Raw genomic sequence first — 17608 nt, 5'->3', positions numbered from 1 at the left:
AATTCAACTGGCATTCAGAAAGGTGATTGATTTTATCTCCATATTTACCTGATATCTTGTTGGCTTCCTCACAGCAAACCTGTCTAGGTTCCGTGCATTAGTTTGGAATCGAGCCTTCTGAAATTACAACACACAGTAGCAATGAAATAGAAAATAATTTCAAAAAGGGAACTTAAAACTAGAAAAACAAAAACAAAAATCACTTCTGATCTTAGAGTTGGACAGTTGAGGGGAATACACCCGCTCTCTGTCACTAGACCACCAGGATTATCTCCACATGGGTCTCGGGGTGGGTGAATGTTTGCGGAAGACCAGGAGGAGGGGTGGGAGAGGGTTGGGGACCTGTGGAAGAGGCTTGAAGAAAGGATTAGGGACATATGGAAGGGGCTAAAAGAGGGAATCACGGAGAGCATTTGATAAGAAGGGAGAGTTGGATGGGGGATCGAGTGGGGATCATGTTATTGGTAGGGGGAGATCGGGGGAGAACTGGATCCAGAGGGAGGTGCTGGTAAACAGGTCACTTAGGAACAATTGCCACCTCTCTGTGGTCTCATGGTGGCAGCTACCCATGGATGTTTGTACAATGTCAGATTTATATGTGTATATGCCGCTATGTACAGGTATAGGTTGCTATTTTGCAACCTACATACGTAAGTGGCTGCACATTCAAGTGTAAGATCCTGTGTTTTCCAAGTGTATCTTTCTAAAATTGATCCTTTCACTAAATATAGCTGGCTCCCAACCTACATGTGTAGCACTTATTTTTGTGGTGGAGATATGTTGATTTATGCAGTGCAGTAGCGAGGGCTAATGGCACCCGGGGCAGGTCGCCGCTGCGCACCCCCCCCCCCCGGGTGTAGCACGGCGCGCCCCCCCCCCCCCCCCCCCTCTGCGGCGCACCCCCCCCCCCGGACCGCATTCTTACCTGTTCTGGGGCAGAGAGAGCAGGGAACCAGTGGGGCCGGCACCCCCCGAGCGCGTGCACCCGGGGTGGACCGCCCCTCCCACCCCCCCTTCCTACGCCACTGGATTTATGATGGAACCTGCAATTGTACATCTGCCTTTCTAAAATGATGTCCACAATCTACAGATAGTCATTTTTGGGGATAGACGCGATATCTATGATGTTCTTCTATATTTATATGTAGCAGATTTGTAAACCTATATGTACAATAGCAGCTCATTAGGGAAGTGGTTTAGAACATCAGAAAAGAGATCACATTCCTTCCTTTGAAACTTCTCCAAGCCTCAGGGCCCTTTTTACCAAGCTGTGACAAAAGGGGGCCTGTGCTGGCGTCGGCACTTGTTTTTCACGCGCGCCAAGGCCCCCTTTTACTGCCGCGTACACTCTGGCACTATAAAAATAAATATTTTTGTAGTGCCGGATATGAAGGTGCGATAGGGGTGGGAAGTACCACAGGGGTGCTGTGGTAGCTCAGCAGTACTTCTTGTTTAGCGAGCAGTAAGCCCGCATTGGGCTTACCACTGCTTAGTAAAAGGGGCCCTCAGTTTCCTAGCTAGGGTTATGTGTAACTTGGAGTCAACAAAGACATTTGCTTAGGAATACATAGGGTGAATTCTATAAATCACACTTAAAAAATCAGCACTGAAAAAGCTGCTTAAATGCTATTCTATAAGCCACACCTAAAGTTAGGAGTGTTTTATAGAATAGCGCTTAAGCCAGGGGCGTAGCCAGACTTCAGCGGGAGGGGGGTCCAGAGCCCGAGGTGAGGGGGCACATTTTAGCCCCCTCTAGTGCTGCCGACTCCCCCCCCCGCCGCCGCAAACACCAACTTTGACCCCCTCCCCGGCACCAACCCTTTCGACCCCCCCCCTTCCCGCCACCACCAACCCTCCCCTGTCGCCACCGCCATAACCGTCGGGTACCTTTGCTGGCGGGGGGACCCCAACCCCCACCAGCCGAAGTCCTCTTCTCTGACGTGGCCGCGTTGCTGGCTGATCTGCAAGGCTTCGTTCTGTTTCTGTGAGTCTGACGTCCTGCACGTTATGTGCAGGATGTCAGACTCACAGAAACAGAATGAAGCCATGCAGATCAGCAATGCAGCTGCGCCAGAGAAGAGGACCTTGGCTGGCGGGGGTTGGGGTGCCCCACTAGCAAAGGTACCCGACGGCGGGGGCGGGTTGGCGGTGGGAGGGGGGTCAAGAGCGTCATCGGAAAGGGGGGGCCAGGGCAAAAACTATTGGGGCCCATGCCCTCGTGACCCCACAAAGCTACGCCCCTGGCTTTAGCACAGGGGTTGCGTATAAATTTATGCATATCCATTTGAACCAACAAAAATATGATACAAATGCGTCACCTAAATTTATGTGTGGAACCCTCTTATTCTATAATTGCATATGTAACTCAAATCCATGCCCATGCTCTGCCTCAAAATGCCAATGACCCTCCCATTTCCAAGCCCCCTTTTCCGGGATGCATGCCTAAATTTACATGCCTACATTTCAAGTAGCACCAATAATTGCTTGTTAAAAAGCCAGTTCTTAGCACTAATTGTCTCATTATTCAATTAAATTCCACAGGCAAATTGGGCATGCACCCAGATTTGCATGCACAATTTTTGGTGACTTTTATAGAATTAGAGGGACAGAAGCAGATTTTAGAAAGGATGTGTAGCAGGGAACTCAAAAGTCCAAGTCAGAATGTATGGAAAAAAAAATGAGAAAACATACCCTTAGCTTTGAGTTTAACATGCCCATTTCAACATCGCTTTCACAGTTTCTGGCCTTCGATTTGCAGAGTTTTATGAGGCACATTTTGATTCTCATTATGAGATAATAAAATGATTTAGGACTTGGCACTAGATTATAAGGAGCCGGTAGGGTTCTCCCCTCATCGAAGTAGGATAACCAAAGTTTGGCTCGTGCAAACTTCCACTCCACATCTGCATCTTCCTGTGAGAAAAGGAATATTGCATAACAGAAGGTCTTATTATTATAATCGTGCTTAAATTATGCTTGGAAAAATATCACAGTACAGTGACAGTACACAGAAAATCAGATTCATTACTCTGATAGCTTGTGATTTGATTTTTTTCTCAATGTAATTACTACCGCCCACTCTGAAGCATCAAAGTGATAACAAGTTAAAAATACATCATACATAATACATGCAGCAAATATCCTACAATCAGTTATTTTAAAAATATTCCAATTAAGAAAAATTAAAATAGAAAATCACACTGAAAACATTTCCTAGAAAACTAACAAAGGGTCATTTTATTAAGCTGAAGTAAAAAGTGACATTAGGATGCCCTTATCCCCTGGATTCTATATAGTGCACTTAGATTTAGGTGCCAAAATTGGCGCGGATTCTATAATACCGTGTTTAACTTAATTAGCTTAACAAGCTAATGAGGAACCCGAATTATAGCTACTTCATGCAAGGTTCCATGTTAGGAGTCACAGACCAAGAAAGGGATCTAGGTGTCGTTGTTGATGATACGTTGAAACCTTCTGCTCAGTGTGCTGCTGCGGCTAAGAAAGCAAATAGAATGTTAGGTATTATTAGGAAAGGAATGGAAAACAAACATGAGAATGTTATAATGCCTTTGTATCGCTCCATGGTGCGACTGCACCTTGAAAATTGTGTTCAATTCTTGTCGCCTGCAACTCGAAAATTGTGTTCAATTCTTGTTGCCTGCACCTCGAAAATTGTGTTCAATTCTTGTCGCTGCATCTCAAAAAAGATATAGTGGAATTAGAAAAGGTACAGAGAAGGGCGATAAAAATGATAAAGGGGATGGGACGACTTCCCTATGAGGAAAGGCTAAAGCGGCTAGGGCTCTTCAGCTTGGAGAAAAGGCGGCTGAGGGGAGATATGATAGAGGTCTATAAAATAATGAGTGGAGGTGAACGGGTAGAAGTGAAGCATTAGATTTACCTGGTTAAGTCAGAAAAATTATTTAATATGGACCTCCATGTGTATCACCGACTCACGGAGAAAATAACCACTTTCGTGGCACATTATCAGTCGACGATGTCTTATAGAAATCTGGCCTCCCTAGAAATAGACAGATCCAAAATGGCATTCATTTCTAAAGTGCATTTAGGGGTCCTTTTACTAAGCTATGGTAAAAAGGACCCTTTGCTAGTGACGGCAGTGGCATTCCTAACCTGTTCGCCATCTAGGGAGGGTTGCTGCTGTGCCTCCCGGCGCATCATCCTTCCAGCGTGTCACCCCCTAAAGCACATCACCGTCCTCGGTGTATCATCCCCTGAAAAGCATCACCAGACCTTTCCTCCCAGCAAGGGGGTGCATGGAACAGGCGCACGGCTGTCAGCTCTGCCGGTCCTCTGCCCCGGAACAGGAAATAACATTCGAGGGGGCAGGTGCACCCGCTCTGTGCACTCCATTGCTGCCTGCACCTGAGGTGGACTGTCCCCAATGCCTCACCCTTGGTTCCCCCATTGAGGTGGCAGTAAGGGCTACATTGCTAACCTGGCGGTATCTGGGTAGCACACAGCACTGTCTGATTAGTGCCACGAAACTGCCACACTAAAAAATAGTGTCCTGTTTTTCCTAGCATGGGAACTGGCATGCGCTATGGCTGGAACTACCATTGACGCTCACATTGGGCTGGTGGCAGTTCCATATTGGTGCACGGTAAGCCCACGTTGGGCTTACTGCTGTTTTGTAAAATGGTCCGTTAGTGCATGAGAAAAGGCTTAGGGCTTATTTTACTTAGGTGCACTGAAAAATGGCCTGCGGTAGTGTAGACGCGTGTTTTGGGTAGAATCGTTTTTCAGCACACCTGCAAAAAAAAATGCCTTTTTTTAAATTTTTGCCAAAAATGGACGTGCAGCAAAATGAAAATTGTTGCATGTCCATTTTGAGTCTAAGACTTTACCACCAGCCATTGACCTAGCAGTAAAGTCTCCCGTGGTAACTTGGACAGAAATGGTCTACGCACATCAAATGCCACTTGACGCGTGTAGCTGATGAGCGCCAGAAAATAAAAAATATTTTTCAGGTGCACATAGGGGACACACGTCAAAAATGAAATTACTGCAAGAGCCACATGGTTGCCAGGCAGTAACTCCGTTTTGGCGTGTGTGAGCATTCTTAGATGCTTACGTGGATTAGCAAACAAGCCTCTTACTGAAAAACTCATTAAACTATTTTGTGGCATTTTATCTGTTAGAACACGATATAAAATGTATTAGTTATTTAAAAAAAACGTTTTTGCAGAGGGAATGTCATGGCCAAAGAATAAATATGGAAGTGTTATCCAACTAGCTCATTTTGATTAGCACAAGCTAACTGGATGATGTAGAGTTAACTTTAGGAGGTGGTAACTGCTCCCACATTAATTCTTTTCTAGTCCCATGTGCTAATGCAAACAGCACATGACCTAAAAAAAAATAAGGGGCATTTTTACTAAGACGCGTAGGCAGCTACATGCGCCCAATGCACGCCAAATTGGAGTTACCGCCCGGTTACCATGTGGCTCTTGCGGTAATTTGAATTTTGGCACACATCCACTACATGCGTCTGAAAAATATTTTTTATTTTCTGACGCGCAGCAGCTATGCATGTCAAGTGGAACTTGATGTGCGTAGACCATTACCATCCAGTTACTGCATGAGACCTCAATGCTAGGTCAATGGCTTGCGGTAACATCTCAGACCCAAAATGGATGCGTGGCAATTTTCATTTTAGGTACGCTAAAAAAATAATGCTGTGTGCACCCAAACCACGCGTTTACACTATCGCAGGCCATGTTTCAGCCGCACCTTAGTAAAAGGACTCCTAAAAGCTTTAATTATAGGCAGCAGTAAATCTGGGTTTAGCATGCGTGAAAGCACCATGTTAGAACATGCCAAGCTCAGATTTCAGTGCACCTTATTAAAAGGGCCCCCTAATTTATTGTTACTATAGCTCCTCTTATCTCTAACTGTTATTCTGTAAATACATACTAAAATGACTCAGCACGTATATGGAAGGGGACGTTTACATGGAAGGGACATGGATGTGTTATAGGCATGGCCAGCATTTATGCCGGCAGGTTTCAGTCTAGTGTAAGTTATATTCATAGATGTCACATTTAAGCATGCCCATTAATAACAGATATAGACCTGGCCTAAATGTGGGTGTTTACACGTAGACATAGTAATGTCAGCTTTTGCTAGTATTCTGTCAGAAAACTTACCCACGTAAGAATTCTTACAGATTAAAGTTCACTACTTGTGCAATTATGGCCTAAATGGCCCTTTGACTAGGCTGTGTAGACACCTACATGCACCAAACATGTGTCAATTCGGAGTTACCGCCTGGCTACCATGTGGCCCAGGCGGTAATTTTGTTTTTTTACGTGCATCTGCTACACGCAGTTTCATAGACGATTACCATCCGGTTAACGCGTGAGACCTTACCACTAAGTCAATGGGTGGTGGTAAGGTTTCAGACCCAAAATGGACACGCACCAATTTTGATTTTGCTGCACGTCCATTTTCGGCAAAAATTTTTAAAAAACCTTTTTTGACAGGCACACTGAAAAATAGATCTGCGCGTGCCCAAAACATGCGCCTACACTAGCGCAGCCCATTTTTCAGCACACCTTAGTAAAAGGACCCCTAAATGTTGCCACCCTGTACGAAGGCAGACCTAAATATCTAAATATTTACACTTTGGATAAAAAGTGAGAGAGGGAAAATATGGTTGAGACATTGAAATTCTTCATGGATTAAATGGACAGGAGATGGGTCACTTTTAATTGAGAAGAAGCTCTGGAACCAGAGGTCACAGGATGAAGGTGAAAGAGGTAGACTCTGGAGTAATCTAAGGATACGTTTCTTTATGGAATGAGTTGTAGATATATAGAACAGCCTCCCTGTGGAGATGACGATGGTGCCTGAATCCAGGAAAGCTTGGACAAGCACAAACGATCTCTAGGGGAAAGGAAGGGAAATATAGAGGGGAAGGGAAAGGGGAGGGGTTTGATATACTGCCTTTCTGTGGTTACAATCAAAGCAGTTTACATATTATATACAGGTACTTATTTTGTAGCTGGGGCAATGGAGGGTTAAGTGACTTGCCCAGAGTCACAGGGAGCTGCAGTGGGAGTCGAACCCAGTTCCTCTGGTTCTCTGGCTACTCCTCCAGCTTAGTAGATGGTATAGATGGGCAGATGAATAAGCTTTATTTGCTGTCATTTTCAATGTTTCCACAATTATTTATTCATTAAAAGTTATGCAGCTGCGCTCCTGGACTCCTGAAAATAAACCCCATTAATTTTTCAAACTATTTTCCTACTATATCAGAACTATATAGCAAGAGAATTGACTGACATCCTTAATCAAAGGCATAGAAAATCACTCAAATCTGACTAAAATTGAGCGAGTATGTGACTCTACTGCATTATTGTGCTACATAAAACAAAAGTGATATACTTGTTAATCAAATGTCTATTTATCATTGTTTGAAAACAAGCATTTGGAGAGCCCATACAAATGACCTTTAGGCAATAGGCATTCTCTTACCATTTTCTCCCCTGGGAATTTTCATCTCCAGAATAGCAATCCTGTTTAGAGAAAAAGCTGTTGTACAAGAAAATTGGGTTTTAAGCTGAAGGGGTTTCTTTATCTTATTTCTGGTACTCAGCATTTGTTACAGTCCTGCCAGTGCTAGCTAGCATTAATCCTACTGATGTAAGTGTTCTTCCACATAGCCTCTGGCATTAAAGCAAACCTCTCCCTCCCTCTTCTAGAGCTGCCTCATGCTTTAGAAGGTGGTTAGCAAAAGCAAGGAAGGGCAATCAATTCAGGCAGGATTGGAATGCAAAAAGAAAGGACTCTGTGAGCTGTTGGATAAATAATATTCTCCCTGCCTTTGTACGTGAACACTGCTCACAAACTAAGCTTCAGCATGAAGAAGTGCACCTTGATTTATCAAATATTTATAACACCATAAGACACGCCAGCATACAAACTGGCTAACTTATCATCTTGGTTTCTGCTGTGGTTTCCATCTTTCCAATTATACGATACATCCAGTTAGCAGTTTGGTGTTATTCCTCGATGGTGGATGCTGAATTTTATTGAAGGATTTACAGTTATCCTTCCAACGAAGTAGAGAAGCGACGTAGGTCAACCAAAACAAGGACTCCGGAGATGGATAAATAAAGTCTTTATTAACAAAGAACAGATACAATGGACTTGACACGGTCCCGTGTTTCGGCAACAATATCCCTGCTTTAGGAGTCTGAGTATCTATATACATAAAATACATAAAAACAGAGAAACATTGAGATGAATTTATGATGTGAAAATAAACCTCCATTGAGAAAGGATTACATGCAAGAACAGTGATTACACACTTGTACATATATGTGGTATTGATTCCTATATCAGCTATAACACGGTCACAATATCTTTTCATATATTGACTGTATTCTTTGAGGTTTTCCTTTTAACATCCTGCATAATTTGGCAATTCTGTTACTATTATGCCATATACCTCATTTCTTTGAAGTACAATCACTGTTCTTGCATTTAATCCTTTCTCAATGTAAGTTTTTTTATCCACCTCTGGAGTCCTGCTCGATTTGGTTGATCTATGTCCTTTCCCAATTTTTCTTCACTCAACGTGTAATTCAGCTCTGGAATTCATTGCCAGAAAATGTGGTAAAGGCAGTTAGCTTAGCAGAGTTTAAAAAAGGTTTGGACGGCTTCCTAAAGGAAAAGTCCATAGACCATTATTAAATTGGACTTGGGGAAAATCCACTATTTCTGTGATAAGCAGCATAAAATGTTTTGTACTTTTGGGGGGATCTTGCCAGGTATTTGTGATCTGGATTGGTCACTGTTGGAAACAGGATGCTGGGCTTGATGGACCTTTGGTCTGTCCCAGTATGGCAATACTTATGTACTTCTCCTGGTAGAGATTCTTTCCTTGTTCTTTAGGTGTTACTCAGTTACCCTCAGGAGTTACGTTACATTTTAATTTTGAATGCATAGACAGGCTAAAATAGGTTAAGAGAGAGAAAGGATATTTTTAAACAGTATGGAGTGAATGCCCCCTTGAGCCAGTGTGGGTAAGTGATGCCCCCTTGAGCCAGTGTTTAAATGGAGACATGCTTACTTCCGGTTTAGTCTGGTGTCTCTCACACATTAGAATGGAGAAGAGTTTTATGAGGTATGTTCTCCCTTCCCATTTTCTGCTATAAGCGCTTTGATATATGAAACTTTTTGTGGCTGGTTTTGAAGAGCTATATCTGCAAGTTGTTAAGTCGTGTTTTATGGTTGCAGGGGCTTACACGAACATTAAAACATAGCAATTGGATACCTTGAAACAGTGGCATGTGAAACATGGTCCATGACAGGACCCAAGACACCATTTGAAGATAAGTTTATAAGATTGCTTCCAGTTTTAAGATCTTTGTGATGAACACAAGTGGGTTAAAGTATGAAAGATTAAAATAAGTGTACAATGATTACAAAATAAAGGACATAAGGTAAGACTTTTGTGGTCTGTGGTAGTCCTTCCAACATTATAAGCATGCTATCAAAATTTTTTTTTAATGTTGATGAAAACACTTCATTGGAACAACACTTCGGTATGTGCCATTTACACTTACGATTGATTTGAAGAAATTTCCTTCCAGAGTTTTCTATGATTTTTCTGCTTGTATTTCTTGATGATATAAATGGGTGCATAAGTGTGTTTTGGGGCATTTCTGCCCTGTTTCAATGCTTTGCTCCATTAGAATCCTTTTCAGCGTGGAAGTAGCGTCTAATTGTTTGGTACCATATATGGAATTCCCCTTTATATTTGTTAGGCTATCAACAAACCTTCTCTGAACTGGTTTAACTGTAGTTTGAGGTCTGAGACTATTTAACAGGAGTTTTCATGGGTAATCAGAGGTAGTACTGAATTTCCATAGACTGCTTCAAACTTTGCCACCACATTGGTTCACAATTTCATTAGTAAATACAGAAAAGATCAAATAAGTTAATGACCATTGTTATTTTTCAACCATTGTGTTATTTCACCTTTACATGTATATTATATTAAAGAGTATTTTATATTGGCCATTTAGACTATCTCAGATGGTTTATTCAGCAGAGAAAATATTTGAATTACAAGAAAATTAGATCTACAGCCTCTACTCCAGGAGGATGAATTACTGAAAAAGATATTCCCATCCCCACCAATGCTGGCCTTCCGACAGCCACCCAACTTAAAACACAAGCTAATTAGAAGTAAGCTCCCAGCACAGACTAAAAAAGAAGAGAATGGCACACATCCTTGCAATATATACAGCTGCAAACTATGCCAACACATTTCACAGGATCCCACGGTCATTCACAAAGGAAAAATATTCAACATTAAAGAATCTTTCACATGCTCATCTTCCAACGTGGTATATATCATTCAGTGTAAAAAATGCGATGAAGGCTGCTACATTGGAGAAACAAGTCAGATGCTAAAGAAGAGATTTAATTTACATAGACACCATGTGAAAAATGCTAGTACCAACCAGGATGTCACCTCTGTGGGGCAGCACTTTACAAAACCAGAACAGTGTACCAGTGATTTTATGGTAAGAATACTGAAAGGGAACTTTAAAACAATGAAGGAAAATGATATACTGCTTTTCTGAGGTTTTTGCAACTACATTCAAAGCAGTTTACATATATTCAGGTACTTATTTTGTACCAGGGGCAATGGAGGGTTAAGTGACTTGCCCACAGTCACAAGGAGCTGTAGTGGGAATTGAACTTAGTTCCGCGGGATCAAAGTCCACTGCACTAACCACTAGGCTACTCCTAAGACCTTTAAAGTCAGAATGATTAAATATTTTGACACCCACCAGATGGGACTTAAAGCTCTGGGTTTTCTAGCCCATTATAAACCATAATATTGTACTGCTTTGCCACCCTCCTATCTCCATGCATATCTCCCTGTCCCTCATCCACCCGGCTCTCCCTATCTCTCACCTAATCCACCCTCATCCTGTTAGACTGTCACTGAAATGCTTTGATGTTTCACTTATATATACTGTCATCTACCAACAGTTGCTTATTTCCGATCTGACGAAGAAGGGCTACCTTTGAAAGCTAATCAAAAATGTATTAAGTAATGTCCAATAAAAAAGGTATTGTCTTATTTTCTTTTCCATATTTTCTTTTCTTTTATTTCTATTGATTACCTTTAAAAGTGGACTTACACGGCTACCATATCTCTCTACTCAAGAAAATGAGAAAAAAAAAAAAGGGGGGGGGGGGAAGGGATAGGGCATGAGATTTGACATCCTGCTTTTCTGTAGTTACAATCAAAGCAGTTCATATATTATCTACAGGTTTTTATTTTTTAGTTGGGGAATTGAAGGATTAAGGGGTTCTTTTAATAAGCTGTGGAAAAAGGGGCCCTGCAGTAGCGGCAGGGGACATTTTTCCCACACACCAGGGTCATTTTTACCGCAGTGGGTAAAATGTCCAAAAAAATGGCCATGCAGTAAATTAACCATTACTGCATGGCCATAAGGCGGGGATCACTTACTGCCATCCATTGAGGTGGTGGTAAGGGCTCCCACGGTAACCCAGCAGTAACCAGAGAGCCTACGGTGATGCTCGATTACCACTGGGTTAGCACCGCACTACAGAAAAAAAATCCACAGTGCCAGAAATGGCACATGCTCCATCTGGAACTACCACCGGTGGCTGTGTTGGGCTGGTGATAGTTCCGTATTAGCGAGCGATAAGCCCGCGCTGGGCTTACCACCGCTTTGTAAAAGACGCCCTAAGTGACATGCCCAGAGCTACAAGGAGCTGCAGTTGGAATCAAACCCTATTTTCTCTTAATATTTATGAACAGTGATCTCTTTTTGAGTTGTCATCCAGATAGATTTATAAAGATAGCAATGAAATCAATTAAATAAACTAGCTTGGTGAGCTGCTTATCTTACCTCAATTTCCTGATAGGAATTGTTGATCATGGCTATTAACATATTTAACAAAACCACCACCATGGTAACATTATAAACTCCATAGAGTACGTAGCCAATGTTCTCAATAAACTTGTGATCATACTTCAGCACAACAGATACCACTTCGGATAGGCCAAATATAGACCAGAACAAGGTTTTGAAACTTTCTTCCACCCTAAACACAAGACAAATAAACTTTTAGTACGCACATATGAATTGAATGTGCTATTCTCTGCTTTTTGTTGTTGTTGTTGTTGTTGTTCATACTGGTTTTACTGTTTTCTTCTAACAAGGGAAAAATACAACAGAACAGTAAAACAACAAAGGAACAGTAGTATTGATGCCATAACAGAATATACAGTAAACTAAGAGGCCCTTTTACAAAGATTTACTGCAGGACCTTCCACAACAAGCTATGGTAAGTGCGTGCTAGTTCTTTGCCACAGCTTAGTAAAAGGATCCCTAAACTAGGCTTGAAATGAGCATCTTTTTGGACTTCTCACATAAGCATCCTGTTGTAAAATCAAGCACATAAAGTATAGGTTAACTTTTGTTTCTTTGCATGGAAGCCAGTTAACTGGAATTATCAAGTACTGAAAATGTAGCCTGCTGTGTGACGCTGGCTGCTCTGTCTACTTTCATCAGGAGCTCATTATTTCAGGTTTAGAATTTTGCAAGCTATACCACGTTGTCCTTTTTTTTTTAATATATAAAAGCAGTTATCTCTGGGATAATTATTGCCATAATAATCCAATTCCAATAATAGAAATATAATCCATATAAAGCTGCTGCTTAAATCATCTAAAAAATAGTCAGACCATCAAATTTGTACTGTGTAGTTTTTCACACAACATTGACTTAACCGTGCACCATAATCTATTCTCATTATCAGTCCAAATGATTAAATAATATATTTGCACAAAAATGATTTTTTAAAAATTTTAACAAAACATAATTCCTAAACCAATGATATTTCCTTCAAAAATCATCATCATAATAGTAATAATAAAAGCAATAAAATTGTTTTTAACTTATCTTAGTTGCACAGCATTTTCAGAAATCACTTAACGGTGCAGTAATCTCAGCAATCCTGACATGACATCATGTTTTGACAGGTGACTACATCGGGGCATCAAGATGTCATTTCAAATATTCTACTGGTTCTTCTTTATTAAGTTCTCTGAGAAACACTTTGCCATATTCAGTACTATCTTCAGGAGTTCTAAAAAAAGAACAATATGCCGTCAGTGTCTTAACACCTTCACATGATCTAAACAGATCAATCAGGGAACTCTCCAAAGCATCCAATCAGATCTTCAGATACTCATATATACTCCAATGAAATCAATGAAAACCATTCAAGCTCAAAATTCAATCCATTCTCTTTCTGGAATGGCTGAAAATAGTACTGAATATGGCAATGTTTTTCACAAAGAACTTGATAAGGAGGATCAGTAGAATAACTGAAATGACATCTTGATACCCTGACGCAGACAACTGTCGAAACATGACATTCTGTCAGGATTACTGGGATTACTACACAGATTGCTGGATTGCTTCACAGCTAAGATAAGTTAAAGAACATTTTTATGCTTTTATTATTGCTATTAAGCAGATGATAGTGGTAGTGATTTTTGTAGTAAATATCACTGATTTTGAAACTATATTTTATTACATTTAAAGAAAACTGAACATTTTTTGAGTAAAATATATTATTTAGCCAGTTGAATTAATGTTGATATTAGGTTGTGGACTATTGGTGCATCATTAAGTCTATGAGGCGTGGCATTTTCGATATGATGTCTAAGTCGGCCTTGGACGTTTTATGCTAAATCTCTAAAATCCAAATAGGAAATATGACCATTTTTGAAACCATAAAAATCTGTTTTTTCTTCAAAAAATATGTTTGTAACAAGGTTTTGTGTTCTGTGTGCTTAACGTTTCAGGATATTTTTGAAAAAAAATATATACATGTGATAAACCTTGAAAATCAAGCCATTGGGATGTAGGAGGGGTACTAGGTACACTTCTCACTGTTGCACACTTGTTTTTTCTGCTGAGCCCTCCAAAACCCACTGCCCCCAACTGTATACCACTACAATAGCCCTTATGTGTGAAGGTGGCACTATATGTGGGTACAGTGGATTTCTGGTGAGTTTTAAAGGGCTCATGGATTCCACCACAAGTGTAATAGGTAGAGGGAGGTATGGGTCTGGGTCCACCTGTCTACAGTGCACTGCACCCACCATTACACTATTCCAGGGATCTGCATTCTGCTCTAATGGACCTGGCTATAACATCTGAGGCTGTCATAGAGGCTGGTAAATACTATTTTTATTCAAAAAAAAATTTGGGGGGGGGGGGAGGGGAGGTGTATGGGAGGGGTCATTGACCACTTTGGCAGTAAGGGGGGAGTCATCCCTGATTCCCTCCAGTGGTCATCTGGTCATTCAGGGCACGTTTTTGTGCCTTATTCATTATAAAAGCAGATCTAGACCAAACCATTTAGATTTTCACCCTAAATGTTTTTGTTTTGTTCCATCATGGCTGTAAAGCATTCAAGTGTTAGGCATGTCCTAAGCCCACACTAAACCACCTTCAAATGCCCCCGATATGCCCCATTGTGATGTGGACACACTACACACGAATGGCATAGATAGACGTTTGCAAAACAGGTTTCTAAACTACCAAATTGGACGTTTTGAGAAGCAGGCCATCCAAATGGTGTTTTATGACACTTTTTGGATATTTTTCTCTTTTGAAAATAGCCCTATTGTGTGATACACTTGATACAAATTCAATGGTCCAACTATTTCTTTAGATGATAAAGGCATCAGGGTTATATTTAATGAGCATCCTGCTTGACTTGGGCTTGATTAGAGATATTTTAAGGACCCTTTTACGAAAGGATGTTAAAGTCTTAATGGATGGTTAGCATGCGCCAACAGGCTACTGCAAAACATGTATCTCATGTGTTACCTATTTTTAAAAACATATTTTTAGGAGGTAGTGTGTCCATGGGCAGAGAGTGGGTGTTCCTGCATTATCCAGCTACTAGGGAATTCTATATATGGTGCCTAACATTTGGGTCCTTTTATAAAGATTCCCTGATTTAGCATGCATTAATAATTAGCGTGCGCTAAATGATAAGACGACAATAGGAATATAATGGGCATGTTATCATTTAGTGCATGCTGATCAATAGCGCACACCTACCTGGGATTCTATTTATCACACCTTAATTTCTGTGCAGAAATCAAAGTGTATTCTATAACAGTGCGTGTAACTTAATTGGTTAACTAGCTAATCAGCGCTGTCAATTGGAAGTTAACAAGCAATTATCAGCACTAATTGGCATTAATTGAGATTTATGCATACAACTCTCTAAGTGCATTCTGTAATGCCTTGTGTTTAAATTCTAAGTCACATAGTTGAAACTGGGCTTAGTGTGCAGGAAAGTTCCACTTTAGAACGCGCTAAGCCGAGATTTAACTGGAGTTTAGTAAAAGTACCCCTTGGTTCCCATGCACAGTTTTTCATTTCTCACTAGGGGGCCCTTTTACTAAGGCATGCTGAAAAATGGCCTGCGCTGGTGTAGGTGCGTGTATTGGACGCACGCAGGTCCATTTTTCAGTGGGTCTGCAAAAAAAGACAAACTAGCGTGTGTCCATTTTGGGCCTGAGACCATACCGCCACCCATTGACTTAGCGGTAAGGTCTCACATTAACTGGGCGATAATCGTCAGAGCATGTACACTGCCAATTACCACCCGGTTAGCGCCATGTGGTAGAAAATAGAAGTTATTTTCTGCTGCGTGTTTTGGACACGCATAAAAATTAGAATTACCACCCGGGGCACTCAGTAGCTGGGCGGCAGTTCTTATTTGATGCATGTTGTACGTGCGTAGGCACCTACACGCCTTAGTAAAAAGGGCCCCTAGGTTAATATCCACCTTATAATCAAAAGAGAAAAACGCCTAGATTTCGACCCAAATCGGGAGATAGACGTTTATCTCACAAAAACGAATAAATCGGTATAATCGAAAGCCGATTTTGGACGTTTTCAACTGCACTCCGTCACGGATGCGGACAAAGTTGATGGGGGCGTGTCAGAGGTGTGGCGAAGGTGGAACTGGGGCGTGGTTATCGACCGAGGAGAGATGTACGCGTTAGGGCGATAATCGAAAAAATTAAGACGTTTGTAGCGAACATTTAGGACACTTTTGTTGGACCCTTTTTTCACACGAACAGGTCCCAAAAAAGTGCTCTAAATGACCAGATGACCATCGGAGGGAATCGGGGATGACCTCCCCTGACTCCCCCAGTGGTCACTAACCCCCTCCCACCACAACATTTTATTTTCACCATCAAATGTCATACCCACCTCCCTGGCAGCAGTATGCAGGTCCCTGGAGCAGTTGTTAGGGGGTGCAGTGGACTTCAGGCAGGTGGACCCAGGCCCATCCCCCCCCCACCTATTACACTTGTGCTGGTAAATGGGAGCCCTCCAAACCGCCCCCCAAACCCACTGTACCCACATGTAGGTGCCCCCCTTCACCCCTTAAGGCTATAATAATGGTGTAGACTTGTGGGCGGTGGGTTTTGAGGGGGATTTGGGGGGCTCAGCACACAAGGGAAGGGTGCTATGCACCTGGGAGCTCTTTTACCTTTTTTTTTGTTTTTGTAAAAATGCCCCCTAGGGTGCCCGGTTGGTGTCCTGGCATATGAGGGGGACCAGTGCACTACGAATCCTGGCCCCTCCCACGAACAAATGCCTTGGATTTATTCGTTTTTGAGCTGGGCGCTTTCATTTTCCATTATCGCTGAAAAACAAAAATGCCCAGCTCAAAAATTGTCGAATAAAACATGGATGTCTATTTTTTTAGAAAATACGGTTCGGTCCGCCCCTTCACGGACCCGTTCTTGGAGATAAACGCCCATGGAGATAGACGTTTTCGTTCGATTATGCCCCTCTAAGTCCTCTCTTATTATTCAAGATATAATTTACAATTTTCTAAGAGAAATAACAGCTTTTAACATGACTTTATCTATTTTCTTACACAAATTCTGGGCATGTAATAGCTGCTGCCTTTGAACAAGGGAAGGCCACACAAGGGTGGAGGTGCACTAGTTCCCTACGTACAGTCAAAGCAAAAAAAAGAGGGAGTAGGGAGAGTTGGCTCTTCTCAAATACCGAAGGAGACGTGTAGATGGATAGGAGTCTTTATTACAAATCATCAAAGAGCGACTCGACACAGCTGGGTTTTATTTGTTACCGACTTCGCATACAAAATTCAGATAGGAATATCTTGCTTTCAACATTGACATTACATCATAAGACTCCTGACGCAGACGCTTAGGCGCCGAAACACAGCAGCTGTGTCGAGTCGCTCTTTAATGATTTGTAATAAGGACTCCTATCCATCCACACGTCTCCTTCTGTATTTTAGAAGAGCCAACTTTCCCTACTCCCTCCTTTTTTTGCTATAGCTGCTGCCTTCTCCATTCCTGTTCCACACTCCAACTTTTATCCCATTTCAAGTAACAGTTAGTAATTTTGACTGTGCACGAAAAGTAGGTCACTTTTAATTATACCATAACCTTTGGCTTACATTCTATAGAAAGCTTTAGGAGAACTCTCCAGTAGCTGCTGTAATTTTT

General features: G+C 41.6%; 1 protein-coding gene across 2 annotated transcripts in view; it reads right to left on the bottom strand.

Moving 5' to 3' along the window:
* The window catches only part of TRPC7 (transient receptor potential cation channel subfamily C member 7), a 102465-nt gene that overhangs the window by 13784 nt on the left and 71073 nt on the right, over positions 1-17608 (bottom strand). The window contains exons 7-9 of one of the 2 annotated variants that reach the window (XM_030212510.1): positions 11928-12123; positions 2692-2913; positions 49-117 (exon numbers count right to left, since the gene is read on the bottom strand). In XM_030212510.1, the coding sequence (XP_030068370.1) occupies positions 49-117; positions 2692-2913; positions 11928-12123 (487 nt within the window). The remainder of the gene's footprint in view (positions 1-48; positions 118-2691; positions 2914-11927; positions 12124-17608) is intronic. The other variant, XM_030212511.1, reaches the window with a different exon arrangement.

The sequence above is a fragment of the Microcaecilia unicolor genome, chromosome 8, assembly GCF_901765095.1.
Source record: "Microcaecilia unicolor chromosome 8, aMicUni1.1, whole genome shotgun sequence".
In the NCBI taxonomy this organism is placed as follows: domain Eukaryota; kingdom Metazoa; phylum Chordata; class Amphibia; order Gymnophiona; family Siphonopidae; genus Microcaecilia; species Microcaecilia unicolor.
This window is presented reverse-complemented; position numbering and strand designations above follow the sequence as displayed.